The 17,273-nt window shown below is 42.9% G+C and overlaps 1 protein-coding gene and 1 long non-coding RNA gene across 9 annotated transcripts in view; one reads left to right on the top strand and one right to left on the bottom strand.

The window, feature by feature from the left end:
- Window positions 1-17,273, top strand: part of LOC139110024 (uncharacterized) — a 198,845-nt gene that overhangs the window by 14,823 nt on the left and 166,749 nt on the right. The gene's annotated exons all lie outside the window — the stretch shown is intronic.
- The window catches only part of LOC139110012 (nephrin), a 186,597-nt gene that overhangs the window by 12,854 nt on the left and 156,470 nt on the right, over window positions 1-17,273 (bottom strand). For all 4 annotated transcript variants that reach the window (XM_070669502.1, XM_070669503.1, XM_070669504.1 and 1 more), the window contains exons 9-11: window positions 14,678-14,808; window positions 5,732-5,891; window positions 3,766-4,116 (exon numbers count right to left, since the gene is read on the bottom strand). In XM_070669502.1, the coding sequence (XP_070525603.1) occupies window positions 3,766-4,116; window positions 5,732-5,891; window positions 14,678-14,808 (642 nt within the window). The remainder of the gene's footprint in view (window positions 1-3,765; window positions 4,117-5,731; window positions 5,892-14,677; window positions 14,809-17,273) is intronic.

Genomic DNA, 17,273 nt, shown 5'->3' with positions numbered 1-17,273 from the left:
AGAAAAGAGCGTATTGCTACCGAGGTTTTCCCATCTTTCGCGAAAATGGAACTGGAGATAGCGTTGAGATAACCGATTTTTCTCCCGCGAATTCTCGAAAAAGCATATGCGTTCGATAGACGTCGTCCTGCTGGGTGCGCAACAGGAAAAATTATCGAGACGCGCAGCGGCGACGCGTGTTCGTGCCGTTATTGTATGGTTTCGTTTGCGCGATTGCTTTTGCCATTGCTTTTGCCGTCGCTAATCTCCTGGAAAGTGCAAAACGGAAGAAAATAGTTCGCGAGGGAAGGGAGAAGAAGGCTAATGGCACCGTCGTTGTTCACAGACGGTGGCTGCGGATTAAAGCGCCGCTTTAAAGCGCTTGTTTTTTGTCATCTGCTTTATTATCCGTGCTCATATCGCGTATTATAAGAGGCCGCTGTTCCATTTCTCGAGGGAGAAAAACGATAATTCGTAATTATCTCTCGTTTTCCTTAAACACAGAATTACGTCGAATTTAGAGAAAATTTAATAGGGGCTTTGCGCAGTATTCCGGCCCATGATCTTTGACCGCGTATTTTTCCAACAAATTCGCAGCCAATTATTTTTTAACAAATAAAAAAATGAAAATTTCGTATATTATCTGAGGCTATATTTAATTTTCAACATCATAGTCCACTTTATTATTGTAATTTAAATTAAATTCCGGCTAAATTAACGCTCTCTTAGAAAAATATAATTTTATCCATTTAGTTTAATTGATTGAAGGTATTATTTCTCTCTCTCTCTCTCAGTTAGATAAGTCTCATTAAGAAAAAGAGCGTTAAAATCGTTTCTGCTACAATAGAACATTTCTTGCAATTAACTTAATCAGGAGCAGTCGCGAGTTATGTGCAACTTTATTAAAAGTAGTTGCCCAAAAAATATTCAAGTTCCACATTTTGGCAATTTAGCGTTGACGTTGCAGCCGCGACGTCACATTTTGTTCATTAAATTGAAATTTGAATTTTTGCTCGTATTCGGAGTACCTCGAGGCCCTCCTCGTTCTTTACGGTCTTTACGCGAATTTTCCTCGGTCCCTTCGAAGCCCTCTCTCGCTCCGAGATTTGGAAGGTGGAAGGAGCGACGACGGCAGTTCAGGCACATCCTGTATTTAAAACAAATTTATGACGTCGCTACCATTTGAGAGCACTCGCGACGAATCGAGGTCGGCCTTATCACTTCGCTCTTTCGCGAAAGGCCGTTTCGGCGCAGAGATTACACGTTACATCGCGGTATCTCGCATCCATGCGTTCCTTGTTTACGATCTCTTCGAAACGGGTTTATGAGGGAAGATATATATCGAGAAATAATGGCACTTGCGTTCACCATATCGCTCCCGTCGAGCACTCGCTCCATCGAAAATTACATTGTCGCTCGCACACGACGGCAGACGTTCGCGATCTGCCATTCCTTCGATACTGATAGATAGGAAGAATCCGCGAGGCGGCAGATAATAATTTTAATTTAATTTTTACTCTGAAATATTTACACTTACCGCATTTAAGCTTATCAAGATCAGATTCAATCGTAAAATAAATGAAAATTAAAGGGATCATGAATAGTTTCACGGATTTCAAGCGCGTGGCGAAGAAAACAATGAAAAGTAAATGTTCATTTGTCAATTTTAATGTCAATAGGCTGGTTAAATCGAAACTGAATACCACGGATATGATTAATATACGTATGCCCGCCAATATTTGCGCACGCAAAATACTATGTACGCCGATAATATTTATTCGAGCGGTATATCGCGAAATTGTTAGCCGATATCGGCGTGGGTCGCTTGAGGGCCGTCGGCGCTGGGGGGAAAACTCGTGCCGGGCGTGAGAAAACTGCCGGTCCGGTAATTACGTAAGGAGCGCATCGGGTCCTAGCGCGTGAAATAAATTACGCGTCCAATTACCGCGGCCGGGCCAGAAAACGGGGAAAGTATAGTCCGCGATGTCGCTCCGGGGCTACAATACCGCATCCGCGTGGACCCAAATCGATCTGGCTGATGTCCGTCCGGCGGCGTCGGGAGCGCAGGGGGGGGGGAAAGGGGGAGGGAAGGAAATTCGCGGGTGGACGAAACGGACAGGACTTTCTCCGTCCGCGTCGAGGATCCAAGGACCGGGGCGACGGTCGGCGGCGCGACAGGCGTTATACCTCGTAATGAACATATTCAATTACGGTTTTCATTAAATTCCCGCAAAAAAACGCGCAGGCGAATTTCAACCGTGGCGTATCTCTCCCGTTGCGCGGCGTCGCGTTTCCCTCTTTCCCGTTCCAACCTTTCTCCCCTATTCTTAATTCCCTCCGACTGTTCTCTTACGATCCTCGGATTTTTGTGACCTCCGCGAAAATCAGAGAGGCGTATGCGCCTCAGGGTTATAGTTTTTAATTTGTTCGTCGAGATTGAGCTAATCCATGTCCCATAAGAAAATCTTATAATTATAGAAAAAAAGAAAAAAATATATATATATAGATGACGGCGGATTAGAGAGTTTTATATTTTAGAATCTCGTTGAGAGGAATCGGTTTATTTAACGAATCAATACGCATCAATGACGCCGAATTTCAATAAGCCGAAAAAAAATTTGATTTCTAAACATATCCGCGTGTGAGGCATAAGTTATTGTTGTCAGCTTATAATATTGCTCTGTGGGCATTATGTTACTTAATTGCAAAATTAATTAAAAGACGGCTTTAATTACAGCGCTATAAACTGTTAAATTATTCACATGCAATAATAGTTACGTCCCCGCTAATTATGGATTAACATTTGTATGCATAATAATAACGCGTATAGTGAATGTGAAACGGTGTAACAATTGATAATAAATAACAATCAGGCGGAACACGTACTACATCTCGCGAACAGATAATATTGTCGCGCGGTGGAATAGTCTGCCTGTTCGTTTTATAAATAGTTAAATATGTTACACACGTTGGTTTCGTTTTAAACAGCTCTTCCGCGACACGCGAGATATGAAAAATGAACGATCCGCGTTATTCAACTTTCATGGTCACAGATAATAATTAAAAATTATTATTTACCGCCGCGAAATGAGCAGTTCCATGCCGGCGAATGAAAAGTTTATGCATGCGGCATACACAGGGATTTTTTATCGCACTTATTTTGCAAGTTATAAAAGCACGATGAACGCAAGGAACGGGAAGTCAAGATTTAATCTTTAAATATGAATCTGTAGCTTTGCCAGAGCGAAATATAGAAATTGCGCCCGTTAAAAGGACAACGTTTTTTACATTGTAAAATATACGCTTGCATAATTATTACCGAAAGATATTTTAAACCAATGAACAATATTTCGGGGAAAAACTAAAACTACGCTGGCGCAAGTTGAATATTTGCGTTTGCAGGCTGGCAACTAATAGTTTATGGATTCTGTAAATCTGCTCCGTTTGTTTTTTTTACATATCTCTCCATTCAATAGTATTTTGAATTTGTACAGATATAAATTGAAACAAATCAGTCCCGATATGAAAATTGAATTCAACGAGAAGCAAAAATAAACACAATTTACGCTAACCGGTGACGCGTGCCGTTTAAATATTGTTCTTAGTAATTAAATTATCAACAAAATGTATATCGGTGCGCGCTGAGAAATATAGCGTCCTCGGGGTCTGTAGACACAAATAATCTCGTACTTTATACGCGTCCTACGTTGTTGTCCGAGCCGTTTTTTTCGAGGGTCAATAATTAAAACGGCAAAAAGGGGGATAGAAAGCTAAATTCGCACGAACCTGCGGCGATGACCTGGTAGAGGCAGGGCTGCTTGGAGGAGCCGACCGAGTTACTGGCCCAGCAACCCAAGACCCCGTAATCCGTATCGGTTACCGGGGTGTAATTAAGCCTGCTGGTTGTGCCCTCGCTGGTGTAGTTGGTGGACGGAACGTCGCTGAGGTCGCCGCTGCTGTTGAAGGTCCAATGGAAGGTCACGTTGGTAGGGCTGGCCTCGACCTCGCAAACTAAACTTATGGTCTCGTGCTTGAGGGCACCGTGCACTTCCTCGGGTACGTTGAACGGCGGTGGCGTGGCGTTTTGGTGCCTCCAGCCTCCGGCCGAGTTCAGCACGTACTTGCAAACGGGCGCGACTGCAACGTAACGTATGGATTTTGGCACCTTGCTAAGTATTCCGGGCAGGGAATCCCTCGTGGACAATATGATCGAGGTACGGGCAACAAATAACGAGAAGGGAAAAAATGGGAAACGGAATGCATAACGAGATAGGCGTAAATACCGCAGATTGAAAGGAAAATGCGATAAAAAAACGTTAATCGCGAAAGATAATGGACGCACGTGACGTTAAAAAAAAATTTAAAAAAATAAAAATAAAAAAAAATAAAAATCTAGATTTAGATTTAGATTTTTTAATCTTCTCGTTTCGTTAATATTAACTTTAATATCTGAAATATTATTTTAATATACAGAAAACTGTTGAATTAACTAGAAACTCATTCGCGAGCTTTCTTAATAGAATGCATTTCACGATAATAAATTATTATGTGAACATGTGGACATTAATAAATAACTAGATGCTCATTATGAATTCAAGACAAAACGTTTGTTCGTAGCGTATTGAATTTAGCATAATACATGGAATAATACGAGCTATGCGTGTTTGGTTAACCAAAATGCACGCGAGGTAAGTTACCTCGCGGTGCAAGTGGCCCCCTGCAATTTATTAGACAATTTAATTAATAATTATATCGCCCGTGCGCGAAACGCGCGCCCGCTAAAACGCGCAGGTTACGCCGAGCCGCCGTATATATCTCTATTATCGTTTCGAAACGAAAACCCACCTATACGTACGCACGTACCTGTTAAGATAAACGGCCCGGAATGTATTTCAAATTTCCAGCTCTTTTTTTTTTTCGCCGAGCTTTTAAATCAACGGCGCACCGGGCAAAATCGGTAAGAAGTTACGACCCGCGGCCGAACGCTCGCCGTCTGCGAACGGCTACGCGCGCGGAAAATTTCGACCGGCGAGCGCGTGCTAAATTTTGAAAAAATATTACGGCGTCGTCGCGCGGCGGCGGCAGTGAAACATGCGTCGGATAAGAGATCCGGCTCCGCGCGATTTCTTTGCATAAGCGTAATATATTGTACGGGGGGAGGGGGAGGGAGGAGGGGGCTGCAGCGAGGTCGGATAAGAGATCGATAACCGTCCCCCTTTTACATTCCCCCCCCGCTGCGGGGCCCGCGGGGGCCGGCGTAAAACCGGCCGTTTTATTTATACTTTCCGATACTGGAAAATCGGAGCGCGCGGGGATTTACGCGGACAGCGTGGATATTCCGTGAAATATCGGGGGCCGTCGACGAGGTTGTAGCAACCGCGTGTGGTCAGCCGCGAGGTAAGAGCCGCAGGGCGGCCGCTGAATCGCGTTGGCCGCGCATTTTGCCGCGTATCTCGACCCCAATTTCTCCCCGCTTTTCTTCCCCGAGTCCTATCTTTAATCTTAAATCTGATCTTCCGGTTTTTTTTTTCTTAAATTTTTTTTTTTTTTTTATTTTGAATTTCAAAGAACTTAAAGCGGCGACGAGAAACTCGCGGCGCGCAAACCGTTAGCTCTATCAGCGGCTTTCCGTGTCGTGGAAAGTGCCGCGCCGCCGAGGCCATTAACCGGCGCTTTCACGAAGGTTTTTGCTTTCTCCTTCTCTCTCTCGTTGTCTCATCCGTCGGGGCAAAAGCGCGTAAAACATACTTACACATAACCTGGAGATTGACTACGTTAGACTTGGCGCGGCCCTCGACGTTCGCCGCCATGCAGGTGTACCCTCCGGCGGATTCTCGAGTTATGCTCTGCAGCACCAGAGAGTGGTCCGAGAGTACCACGCCGGCGGTAGCGTTGTGATGCAGCTCCTCCTTCTGAATAAGCAAACGAGATCGAGTGTTTAAGTCAAAGAACCGCTACTATCGCGCTGACGTATAGAAACAAACGTGACCATCGTATTTCCATGTAACGTAATTCTAGCTTAAGTAACGTTAATTAGCATTACGCATAATATTCTCGTACTACAAAGCGATAATTTGATTCGATTTCTGCTAATCGGCTTAAATCAGCCTGAATTTAAAAAGTCTTTTCGTTTCACTTGAATTATTCAGACGTCCCTGCGGATTTGTTTTTAGAAAGCGCTCTAGGAATAATTTAGAAGGATCCCGTGTTCGTTAACGTTCGCTAAAGATTGTTAGGTAATGGACGAGGTATCGGCAATCGCTTCGCCGCTGATGCTCTCCGCAGTTCTCTTTGTGCGTCAAATTCCCGCGGGACCCGAACCTCATTGTTGCCCGTCGCAAATAAACAAATTTGTCTTAGTCTTGGCATTCAGCGGCACTTCCGCCTCGGCAAAGATCGCGCCGTTGCCTCAGGAGGAAGCAACCGCGGCCCGCTGCGGGTTGTCGTCCGCTCGAGAAGGTCGGACAAAGGGAATTTACGATGTACACTTGTCCTCCCTCTATCTTCTCTCGTTCCTGTTTTCTCCCTTGCATTCTCCCCCCCTCCCTTCCTCTCTGTCTCCCTCTTTCTTTCTTTCTTTCCTCTGTAGGACAATCTCGTCGGTGCTTCCCAGTGCTTTATCGCTCCCCTTTCTCGTCCATCCACGCCCTTTCTCTTCATCTATCTTTATCATCGCTTCCTCGCGATTTTTCGTTTTGCTTTAAATTTTTTTGTCCGATTCCCGTCGCGTGTAGTACGTCGTAAAAGTTGCAAGTGCATTCTTGGCCGACAATTCCACGAAGAATTTGGACGCGATTCTTTCTCGGGGGGGAAAAAAAAATGGAAAATAACACTCCTTTACGCCGTTGTAATTCTCGATATTAAATATTTTGCTAATAAGGTTATGTAACAATTCTCGTCACAAACATGTTTAAAGTTAATTAAAAACGTGATGCTATTATTTCAAGCATCGGAAATTTTGTTCGATCGTTCGTATCGCCGTTTCGAGATCCAAACGGATTATTCTTCCCGATTTTTTTTTTTTTATTATTCATACGATATGTCCAGGAGCCCCGTGTAATTCTTTAACCTTCTATTTTTAATCTCTCTAACTACATTCTTCCTCATATATAGATCGAGATTCAACGTCGTGTTGTTTCTCTAACATTCGGGAATGATAGTGCGATATCCGCTTTGCGCTTCTCCCCGGCGCGGATTTACATTGCGCGAGAGGAAAATTCCGCCTGGGCAAAAGCATTGGTGCGATTGCGAGGCAAAATATTTGCACGCTTTAAATCACGAAGTCCAGATAACGGCGTGGGTTTTTTTTCCCCCCTCCTCCCTCCCTCCCTTTTCCAACGAGGTACCAGTGAAAATACGAAGCAAGTACACCGAAAATTTTGCGATGCGGTTTAATGTAAATTTTTGCTTGTTTCGAATGGAATTTTCCGGCGGTACGTATTCGCGTGTAAAAGACCCGTCAACACATCACGCTTTGTCGCAGTAAATTTATAATATTAAATCAATTTTTCCGAGATTACGTTTTGAGGATAATCAGCCGGTACAAATATTTATGGCTTAAGCTTCAGATTTAATGTAACAGTTCGTTTTACCTCCGCGTAGGAAACATTTTCTGTTATCGAAAAATGGTACGTTGCGCGCACCGAAAAAGGATTCCCGCGAGATTAAACAAGACTCGGCACGAACGTTGGAGCAGAGAATGTCGGTCTGTTTATCGAAATTAGCTGGAAAAGGTTAGGGATGTTCCGGTAATGTTTGTGGAGAATTGTAACTGCGGGCTACGAGGACCGACGTATGAGATCGAATGGAATGGGGTTACGGCAAACGCAGAGAGAAAGGCGGATGTGCGGCGGCAGCGACGACCACGAGGGAAGAGGGTTCGCGCGCGTACGTCTCGCCGAGCTTGTTTTAGATGAGTAACGAGCTCCGTATCTATTTCTCCTCGGCATTCTACGCGGGAAGCTGGTACGTGCTGAGGCGCATCGGGAGCTTGCAGCGGCAAGGCGTCGCTGCAGGATCGGGAAGCAATACGTCTTAGCGAGAGACAGTAGATATCGCCGTGTAATACGCGGCGGGCAATGCGCATTCATGCGATTATCGCGGCGTCTTAAGCGCGAGAAGCTGGGGCGTCTTTCAAACGCGACGGTAGAATCCCGATTTCGCGAATTACGGACGATTAATTAGCAACGGACGAGAAAAAAAAAATATCCCTCGCATCTTCGTGCGATCGTAAGATCGAAAAATAATATAGCGGGCCCGTATTAAGAGATCGGAAATCAGGGTCGTGAAAACAACGATAGGAAACGTCAATTTCTTTCCGCACGAGGGATGATAATTTCTTTATTATTAGTTTCGCGGTACCTTTAAAAAAAAACCAAGTCGTGCCATTATATCGGTATCTTTTTGCAATTTCCTCTTTTACAACCGGGTATTCATATTTTTCAACGAATAATCCGCGATAAATAACACGTTGTCAACGTACGTGAACTATTTCCATCTCGGAAACTCTCGCAGCGCAAATGGAATTTCCTATTTCGACGGCCACCTTCAGAATATGCCACAGCCGCTGGTCCTATGGGATTTGTATGGAGAGGACTTCTTTCTCTCACTTTCTTCTTCCCTCTCGTCCCCCCCCTCTCTCTCTCTCTCTCTCTCCATCCTGATACCGCGTGAATTTTCGTGTAACACGACGCCGTCGTATTAGACGTTAAATATACGTAGCTGTGTCGGGGACCGGATGATACGAGCGCGTGCCTCGTTCCGGGACGAGCGCGGAATATATCCGCGTCACCGAGTATAATATACACCGAGTTCTCCACCCTCTCACACCCCCCGGATGCGGACGCGAGACAGGGGGCGATAAGTTCCATCCTTTCCCACCCCTTCGTTCCCGCGACGGCTCTCCGTTATGGGCACGTGCGTCTTATATCGCGTATCCTATATCTCGTCCCGAGAAGTTCCGTCATCCGTTCGAGTTATGCATAAGTAAGATTCAAATTTCTCTTTTTAACTTCCGGCACCGCGGACTTTGCTGGAGGTACTACGAAGGTTCACGAGGTGAACTTCGCCGACGCGCGTCTGCTTTCGGTGGATAATTGCGTAGCGGAAATCAAACGCGATCCCGACACGCCGGGAGGAAAGAATTCCGGTAGGTTTGGAATTGCGTTTAATTTTTTGTGAAATATAAAAGCTGCGACAATCCGGTTCGGGGTCGGAAAATATGCGAGATGCTGCAACGTCGAGGAATAACGCGAGAAAAAGCAACGCGAATTCGAGAGAAACGTACGAGCGATGATATTTTTCAAGTGTACACGTTTAAACGCGAATCGGCGATCGCAAGGAAATTCTTTGTCGTATTTTTTACGTGCGAGCAATTTTTTTTTCTTTTTTTTTTTCCCCTTTTTTTTTTATCGTGTTTTTCATCGTCGATGAGACGAAAGCCGCTGATATCGAATTATTCCCAGTGTTGAACAAAGTTTCAAATTCCCAAAATACGCACGATGATGTTAATTGACGAAGATTCGATTTTCATTCGACCGTTGCAAAACGCGAAATGCCATCTCTATAATATGATATAATGACGTTATATCATAGCGCGCCATGTAACGTATGCCACAAACATTAACGTAATAATCGTGTGTCGCCGATTTCGGATTTACATTCCGTTCGATCGAATCCTTTACACGATATCTGTAACACAATGCAACAAAATTTTGCGACAGATTAAATAAAGCGGCAGACGAAGCAACGATCGCGGCAATACAATCAGTAGTATTAACCGACAATTACCAAAAAAAAATAAAATAAAATAAAATAAAAAAAAATTATTAACGTTTAATCGCTAAATTATTTCGTGTCATAGATTAAACATGTTCTTAGTATTTTCTTTTTTTTTTTTTTTTTTCTTTTCTTTTCTTTTATATGTTGCACAAACGAGCAGGCGGATATTTAACGCTAATAGTAATATTATCGCGAGTCTCGAGAGCACAACGGACCTCGTATTTATAGCCAGTAGCACTAATTATACAAGAAGCGTTAAACAGTCGGCATTAAAGCAGGCCCGAGTTATGTTAGTGTAATCATGCGTACGTTATTTTGCGCTTGGAAACAAAGCGGAATCGCGGTTTCAAAGGAGCGGTCAAATATTCGTTTGCAATTCTCATTCTCTTTCGATTTCCGGATGAGGTGGCAGGCGGCTGCGAACCGATCCACGAATGAATTGTCGCCGTTCGCCCGGATGATGCTCGTCTCTACCTGCACGATTCGGTCGTGTGCGCAATTTCAGGTCACGCGAAACGTCCCGCGCACGCAGTGGAAAACATATTCTCGCCCGCAGCCTCGCCTCATCGAACCTTACCCGCCTGCCGAATTTTCGTTACCGTTTTTGTTTTCCATATGCGAGTTAAAGATGCCTATCGCGAAAACGCAATCGGGATTAATGCAAAGCGAACAGTTTAATAATTAATCATGTTTTCATAACGTCGGTTTTATATAGAGCGTGACTAGTTATTATTAACTTTTAACTTCTTTTTCTTTTTTTTTTTTTAACAAAACTATTTTACATTTAGTAATTTTCGGGAACAAATTACGCGGATGTATATATTTTACGTTAATTTAATTTAAACTTAATTTTAATATACACTTAGATATTAATTATATTTATTTGCGAAACGAGAGAATTAATTGGCATCGCGGCAATTAACCGGTGAATTAAATCTGCATCATTTTCTGGTCCTTTCACGGTCTGTAAGTTCCCGAAAGTGCGTTACGGTTAGCGAAATAAAAATTATATCGGCGATGAAGACGATAAATGATTTAAGGTATGCGTTCAGCGATATAAAGCAACAGCCGCGATTAATGTGCGTTCGAATCCTGACGCCGATTAAACCCGGATTAATTTTAAATCTTTGATAAGGACGCGGCTAGAACGGGGATTTTATTAGTGCAAAATTTAGCCCGGAATTTTTTCGTTCGAACGGCGAGCGGACGTGCTCGTGTGCGTACACACGTGCATCATCCGTTTACAATAAAATTTTCGTCGCACGGACGTTTTTACGGATTGGTAAACCAATCGGCGGCCGGTGATTCGTGGGCAATTTATCGGCTCGGTTCGACGAGCAGAACGGAGGGTTGCGGATCGTCGAACGGGAGGGTGTGACAATCGGGGGGGAGGGGAGGGGGAGGCCCGCTCGTAAATTTACAATAATTTCGACGAGAGTGCACACCGACGCTTGCATGGCCGCGCGAATGGCTGCAGACATTCCAAAATTATCCTTCCTCTAAAATTCCGTTCAAATGGCGGCGAACTTGCCCCGATCTCTACCCCCCCTCCCCTCCCCTCCCCTCTTCGTTCGTCGACACCTTCGAAAATTCACCGCGTTGCGGCTCGAGCTCTTAAATCCTTCGCGAGAACTTGAACATCGGTGATAATTTTACCGGGTGGGAAAATGCAGCCGAGTAAATCAAAGTTGGCGCTTGAAAGCGCAACGGAGTAAAGCAGAAAGATACTAAAACATTCAACTCGGCTCTTTTTACATAATTATTTTCTTCATCCCTGAGAGAGGCTCTTTTATAAGTACCTACCTTTGGCATTATAAAACGTTTGGAGCGATCGAAAGTAAAAGAGGTATGCGAGAGAGAGACAGAGAGAGAGTCTACGAAATATTTGTATTTGTATAATTTCCCATTGCGTGAAACGGCGCCCAATTAAAAATTTATTTCCTAAGATTCGCGATGAGATAAAGCCGATGTTGCTTGAATGATACCGAGTGTCATCTTCGATTTCTTCGCACGATTCGCCAGATCGTTTATCCGAGACGTGCAACCTCGCGCCTCCCGTCGTCGTTATCCCGCGCTCTCGGCTTGTGGCGTCGAGCTGATAAATAATTCGCGAAACTTCACCTTAAACCCTCCAGAGTCGCGTTACGGCATCCCGCCCCCTCTAAGGAAAAATTTTCGTCCCCTTGGGGCAACGCGCGCGACTATCTAAGGGAGAAAATCGTCCTGCGAGCGCGCGGGCTCGTACGAGAGGAGCGACGATCCACTTCCTTTGTGCCGTGAAGACCTTCGTCCTGCCTCTTACAAATTTAAAGAGAGCAGTCAACGTTCTTCCTTTCGCGCCCGTCCTTTCGCTTAAATATGCAACAGCGTCGCGCTGCTGGAACCGAGACAAACGATCCGCGAAATTGTCCGAAGCAAAGGGTATGCGCGCGCGAGAGAAAGAGGCGGCGAGACAGGGAAGAGAGACACCGAGAAAAAGTAACTCGCGGAAACTACCTCCTATCCGAGACAGAATGCAACCTTATCCATTACGTTTCTTTTTACGCTAAAATACGTAACGTTATTACATTACGCTTTAGATGGTTGATTGAAATTTGTATAAAATATCCAATGTCTGCGAAAAAAAAGGGGGGGAGGGGAGAGAAAAAGAAAAAATTGTCTATTTGCGAAAGACTCGCAATGCAATTTTCACGGAACGTCACGCACTTCGCGTGAGACGTGGCGTTGCTTGATATCTTTGTAGAACGCCAAGGATGTTACGAGCGAGCCGGGGAAACGCTTGCAGGATTTCACGGTCTCGAGGGAGTGACGTAGAAAGAGACAGAGCGGGAGGAAGGGAGGTAGGGAAAATGATGGAGAACGTAATCCTGCTTAAGAGGCTTAACTCCGGCGATCCTTGAGTGACCGAAGATAAAGAGAATCTGCACGACGTGCTTTTGACAATCGCTTCCGTGAGGGGGAGAGGGAGGGAAAAAAAAAAAAAAGAGTTATATCGCTCGTTCGTGAAAGGAAGCTTTTCCTCGGTTACGTTTGTTATCGCGTTTAAAGTAGTTAAAGCAAGAGAGATAAATTATACATCGGCGTTCCAAACAATCGTAAAATTAAATACACGAAACGACGAAACCTCGATGTTGTATAAACGCAAGCTCGGGATTTTCTAGAGGATCAGGAAGTAGGAAGAAATTTCGAGGTGTGTTTTCCTCTGGAGCTCTCCCGGTCGCCTAATCCCAGTAGATCATTTTCTGCGGGGTGCCTTCGAAGTTGATTAATTGCATCGCCGCAGCGAAGCTTTACTTTGATCGCCGCGATTATTCGAAGGGATCCTTCCGCGGCAATTTCGGCAATCCGTTTCCCGACAGACGCGGAAACTTTCCGACGCGTAAAAAATAGTCTATCGCTCGTGCTGATCTTACGCAACGCTGTTTAGATACACGGTGTCCGCGCTGGACAGTGACCAGACGATTGATAGTAGACAGATTTTGTTTCTTTTTTTTTTAAATGACAAATTTATTTTTTAAAGATGGTCACTAAATAATAAATATTTTCTTACAATTTATGGCTAGTACCAAGCTGGATAAATTTCTACTGTTAATAATACTGTTAATAATAACACGATTAATTATGAACGTTTCATTTTTGGATTTTTTTTTTCTTCTTCTTCTTCAAATATTTGTTTTTTGACATTGCAAAAATATCATCGAGTCCATCCGTGATTGCTCCAATTGCGCAGTGATTCGCGTAATACATTTCGACTAACGCCGCATGCATCGAATAGCGCCGTAGGCGAATGAACCCCGATATACGCAATGTTAATGTCGGACCGCCGAAATAGGCGTACTAATTAGGGGATATTTCATTAGGATCCGCGTAAATAGCCAGTAAAATCGGTCGTCTCTGAAATTCTGTCCTGTGGCCGTTTGCAGTCGCTAAATACATATACCCGTCGCCCCGTTTAGCTCGCCACACTTTTGTCTCTTTGAAGTTAATGGCATTAAAAGCTGAATGTTAATAATCGGAATTTCGAAAAGCGACGAGAGTCAATGCCGCGACGCGCTGCTTTATAAATAATATTGCCCAGCGCGACGTACTGGCCGATAATTAATCACGCACGTGGTCAAAATTAAGTGTGCGTTTATAACAGGGGAAAGACAAGAAAAATTGAAATTAAAAAACTGCCGTGTAGAAGTAAAAAGAAAAAAAAAAAAAGTTTGACGCCTCACATGTAGAATTTCCTCGTTTACGAAAATGCGAGATATAAAGTTTAACATTAAAATTAACTCATTATTTTTATATTTATATTAAACGTTATATTTTTTTAGCTTCGATGAGATAAAATTATTATCTATATAAATATTCCGGTCAGGTCTTTTGAGAAGAATATAACAGGGTTTTCGGCGGTGCTATACATATACATATATTGTATAATTTAGGATAGGTTAAAGGGTCACGTTGGAAGTGTTCGGCCAAATGCCCCGTAGGTCAATTGTAACTAACCTGGATAACCTTCGACAATGATTCGACTGATTCCTACGTCTACGATTTGCATCTAAAATTATCCCTGCCCGGACAGTGACGCGAGAATAAACGGGCACGGTAAACGAACATAGAGATCGTGACATTATGCGGCAATGCCGCAGTTTCAATAATAGAATCTTAATTATCTTGCGTACTTTTTGCGTTATCCGTTCGCGTTTATGTATCGCATACGGCATACGCAATTAGAATATAATTTATATTTGTGTCGATGCACGAGTGTTACTCTCGGTCGTAGAATATTTGCGATATTCCCGGCTCATCGTTGAACGTTTGATTTATGGCGTGGACCACACATTTTGATGGTCGAGATTTGCAATAGAAAGATAAAAAAAAAAAAAAAAGAGAGAGAGAGAAAAAGAAAAGTAATCGATTCAGCGCCTACCTCGTGGAACCAGGTCAGTTTGTACGATCTGGGATTTGCTCTGACGTTGCACTCGAAGTAAACATCAGAACCTTCCTTGATGTTCTTCGGGTTCAATGTAGAACCTATCTTAAGGCTGGCAATGGGCGCAACTGTAATCAGAATTAAAAAATCGAGATATGAATACACATAGCAAAGCGTACTTATATTAAATAGAGAAAGAAATAATTTAAATACAAATAAAATATATTTCTACATTCACGAAATCTTATATTAGGAATTCAAATTCCAGATAAAATTCGAGAGCACGAGATCTGCACCTCGCCAGATCCAGAAATTATTACAATTAATTAATATCTCCAATTTATAATGACGCGTGCGAATAGGGATCTTTTGAAAAATAGCGCACGCGAAACGTGCGTACGGTTTGCTCTAATGATTTTAAATTTCGTGATGCCCGGCTACGTCAGAATCATCAACGTGTTCCGTGCAAAATTCGCGCGGCGTTCGTAAAAAAAAAAAAAAAAAGACCAAGAGCGCACCGGACCGTGGCATCATTGATAATTTATAAATGTCGCTTTGGCACAGTGTTATTTATGAACCGATGGACAGCAATGCATGGCGGAATAATATTGGAGATATTAACGAGTTGGACTTTAATGAAATCTGCATTTTCGGTGGCGGGGTCAAAGCGGAAACGCGTTCGCGTTAACCCGGAATTTTATCGCGCGTGATTTTCTCGCATAATGAAAATCGTGATAGATCGCTACATCAATTCTGGCATGGGTGAGCACGTGTGCACCGCTCTGTGTAGAGTTAATTTGCGAATAATGACGATAATGATAAAGGGCGACGATTAGGGACTAAAATTTCATCTCTCGGGCAATCGAAGGCTCGTCCGTTCCAATAAAAATGTTCGAGTTTCACATTAATATAACCGTGCGACTGCGTTTCAGGTTGATCGACGCACGTAGCAAAGAAATTAATAAAAAGTATGCACGAAAATGAAAATTATTGCCAACTACAGATTCCATTATTAATTCTGTAATAATTAATAATTTTATTTAAAGTTGTTTCACCGGGAAAGAATGTAAAACTTTCGCAATAATTCTTGAATCTATTTTAATTAATCACAATTACGCAAATATCACCAATAAATTAGCGATGCAACTGTAATTATTCGATGCTTTCATTTAATATGAATGCACAAAATTTCTTTAAAGGTTCTTTTTTTATTTTTTTTTTTTTAATTTATTACAATTAGCACATACGAAGTTATAATAAATTTCGTTAATTTAATGGATAATTCAATAACGCGGTTGTGATAGATCGTTTGATCTTTTCACTTTACAATGCTCGGATGTGTAATCTTATTAGTGGCTTTTGAAGCCGATTAATTACAATCTTATGACATGAATAAAACAACCAACAACTCCGCTCGTGTAGCACGACATCGTGTAATATCGCAAATAGGATCTCGATGTTCAATGAAAAAGAAACGAGGCACGGAAGGCTCTTGAAATGAGATCCCAGGTCCATAAGGCTATTTAAATAATAAATCAAAGAGAACTAATTTAAAGCTCCCTTCTAATGGGACGAGGGAAATGTAAACGAACACGGTGCTCAGCAGGCGCTATTAATAATGACACTTTGATCAAAGCATTGAAATTTCCGTCAGTGATATCTTTGACGTATATCGCACCCGTGGGGGAGGGGAGAGGGGAGGAGGGGGAAAGGGGGAGAGTAATTATAATATACTCGGGTTCTATACGTATGCGCTCCATAAATTATTTAATTAACGGCGGCCGATAACGAATTTGGATACCCAGTGATATTATGAATTTCTGTTTCGCATTGAACCGGGTTATCTATTGCCGAGATGAAGCGGCCGTTGTCGCAAATACCTTCTGTTTGCGACGGGAATATTTGTGACAATGCGATTGCGTATAATTACGATTACAAGCGTCGCGTACGACGCATTGCTGTCGCGCGTAAGCACGTAATTGCACGTTGATTCAACCCCGTGCCGGCGATACACAGGGAAACGGCTAATGGGGATGTCGCGCGGGGGTTCTCGGTGATAAATAAAGTGTCATTGAATTTCTTTCTCGCGACGGGTTTATTTCGCGGGAAATCGAACGACCGAGCAGAGAACTGTGCGGACAGCATCCCTTCCTCTCGTTGATATTTCTTTTCGATTTTTCTACCCTCCCGCGTAGCGTATGAGCAACGAAAGATATATAAAGGGACATGAAACCGCGAAAATTAAGGTTTGCATAATAGATTGCGTTCAAAGGAGAATGAGGTTCAAACGATTAATACGTGAAAGAAAACGTGCGTTCGACTTGCGCCCGTAGAAAAAAAATTGCTGCAAGATGCGCGGCGAGTTTGGCGAAATATTTAATTTATTAGAAATATTTCTTAGATAATAAATAATTTTATTTCTAATTGGTTTAATTAAAAAACTAATTAGAAACGTTTAATTTCACGCTATTATTAATTGCGTGCATGAAATAAATAATATAATAAACATTCTGCGAAATAAAAATGATAAATAAAAATGATATAAATTAATGCCGCGAGAAGAGAAAAAAAAAAAGAAAAGCAATCGTTTGTG

Source organism: Cardiocondyla obscurior, linkage group LG19 (genome assembly GCF_019399895.1).
Source record: "Cardiocondyla obscurior isolate alpha-2009 linkage group LG19, Cobs3.1, whole genome shotgun sequence".
In the NCBI taxonomy this organism is placed as follows: domain Eukaryota; kingdom Metazoa; phylum Arthropoda; class Insecta; order Hymenoptera; family Formicidae; genus Cardiocondyla; species Cardiocondyla obscurior.
Note: the sequence above shows the minus strand (reverse complement) of the source record. Positions and strands in the feature narration are given on the sequence as shown.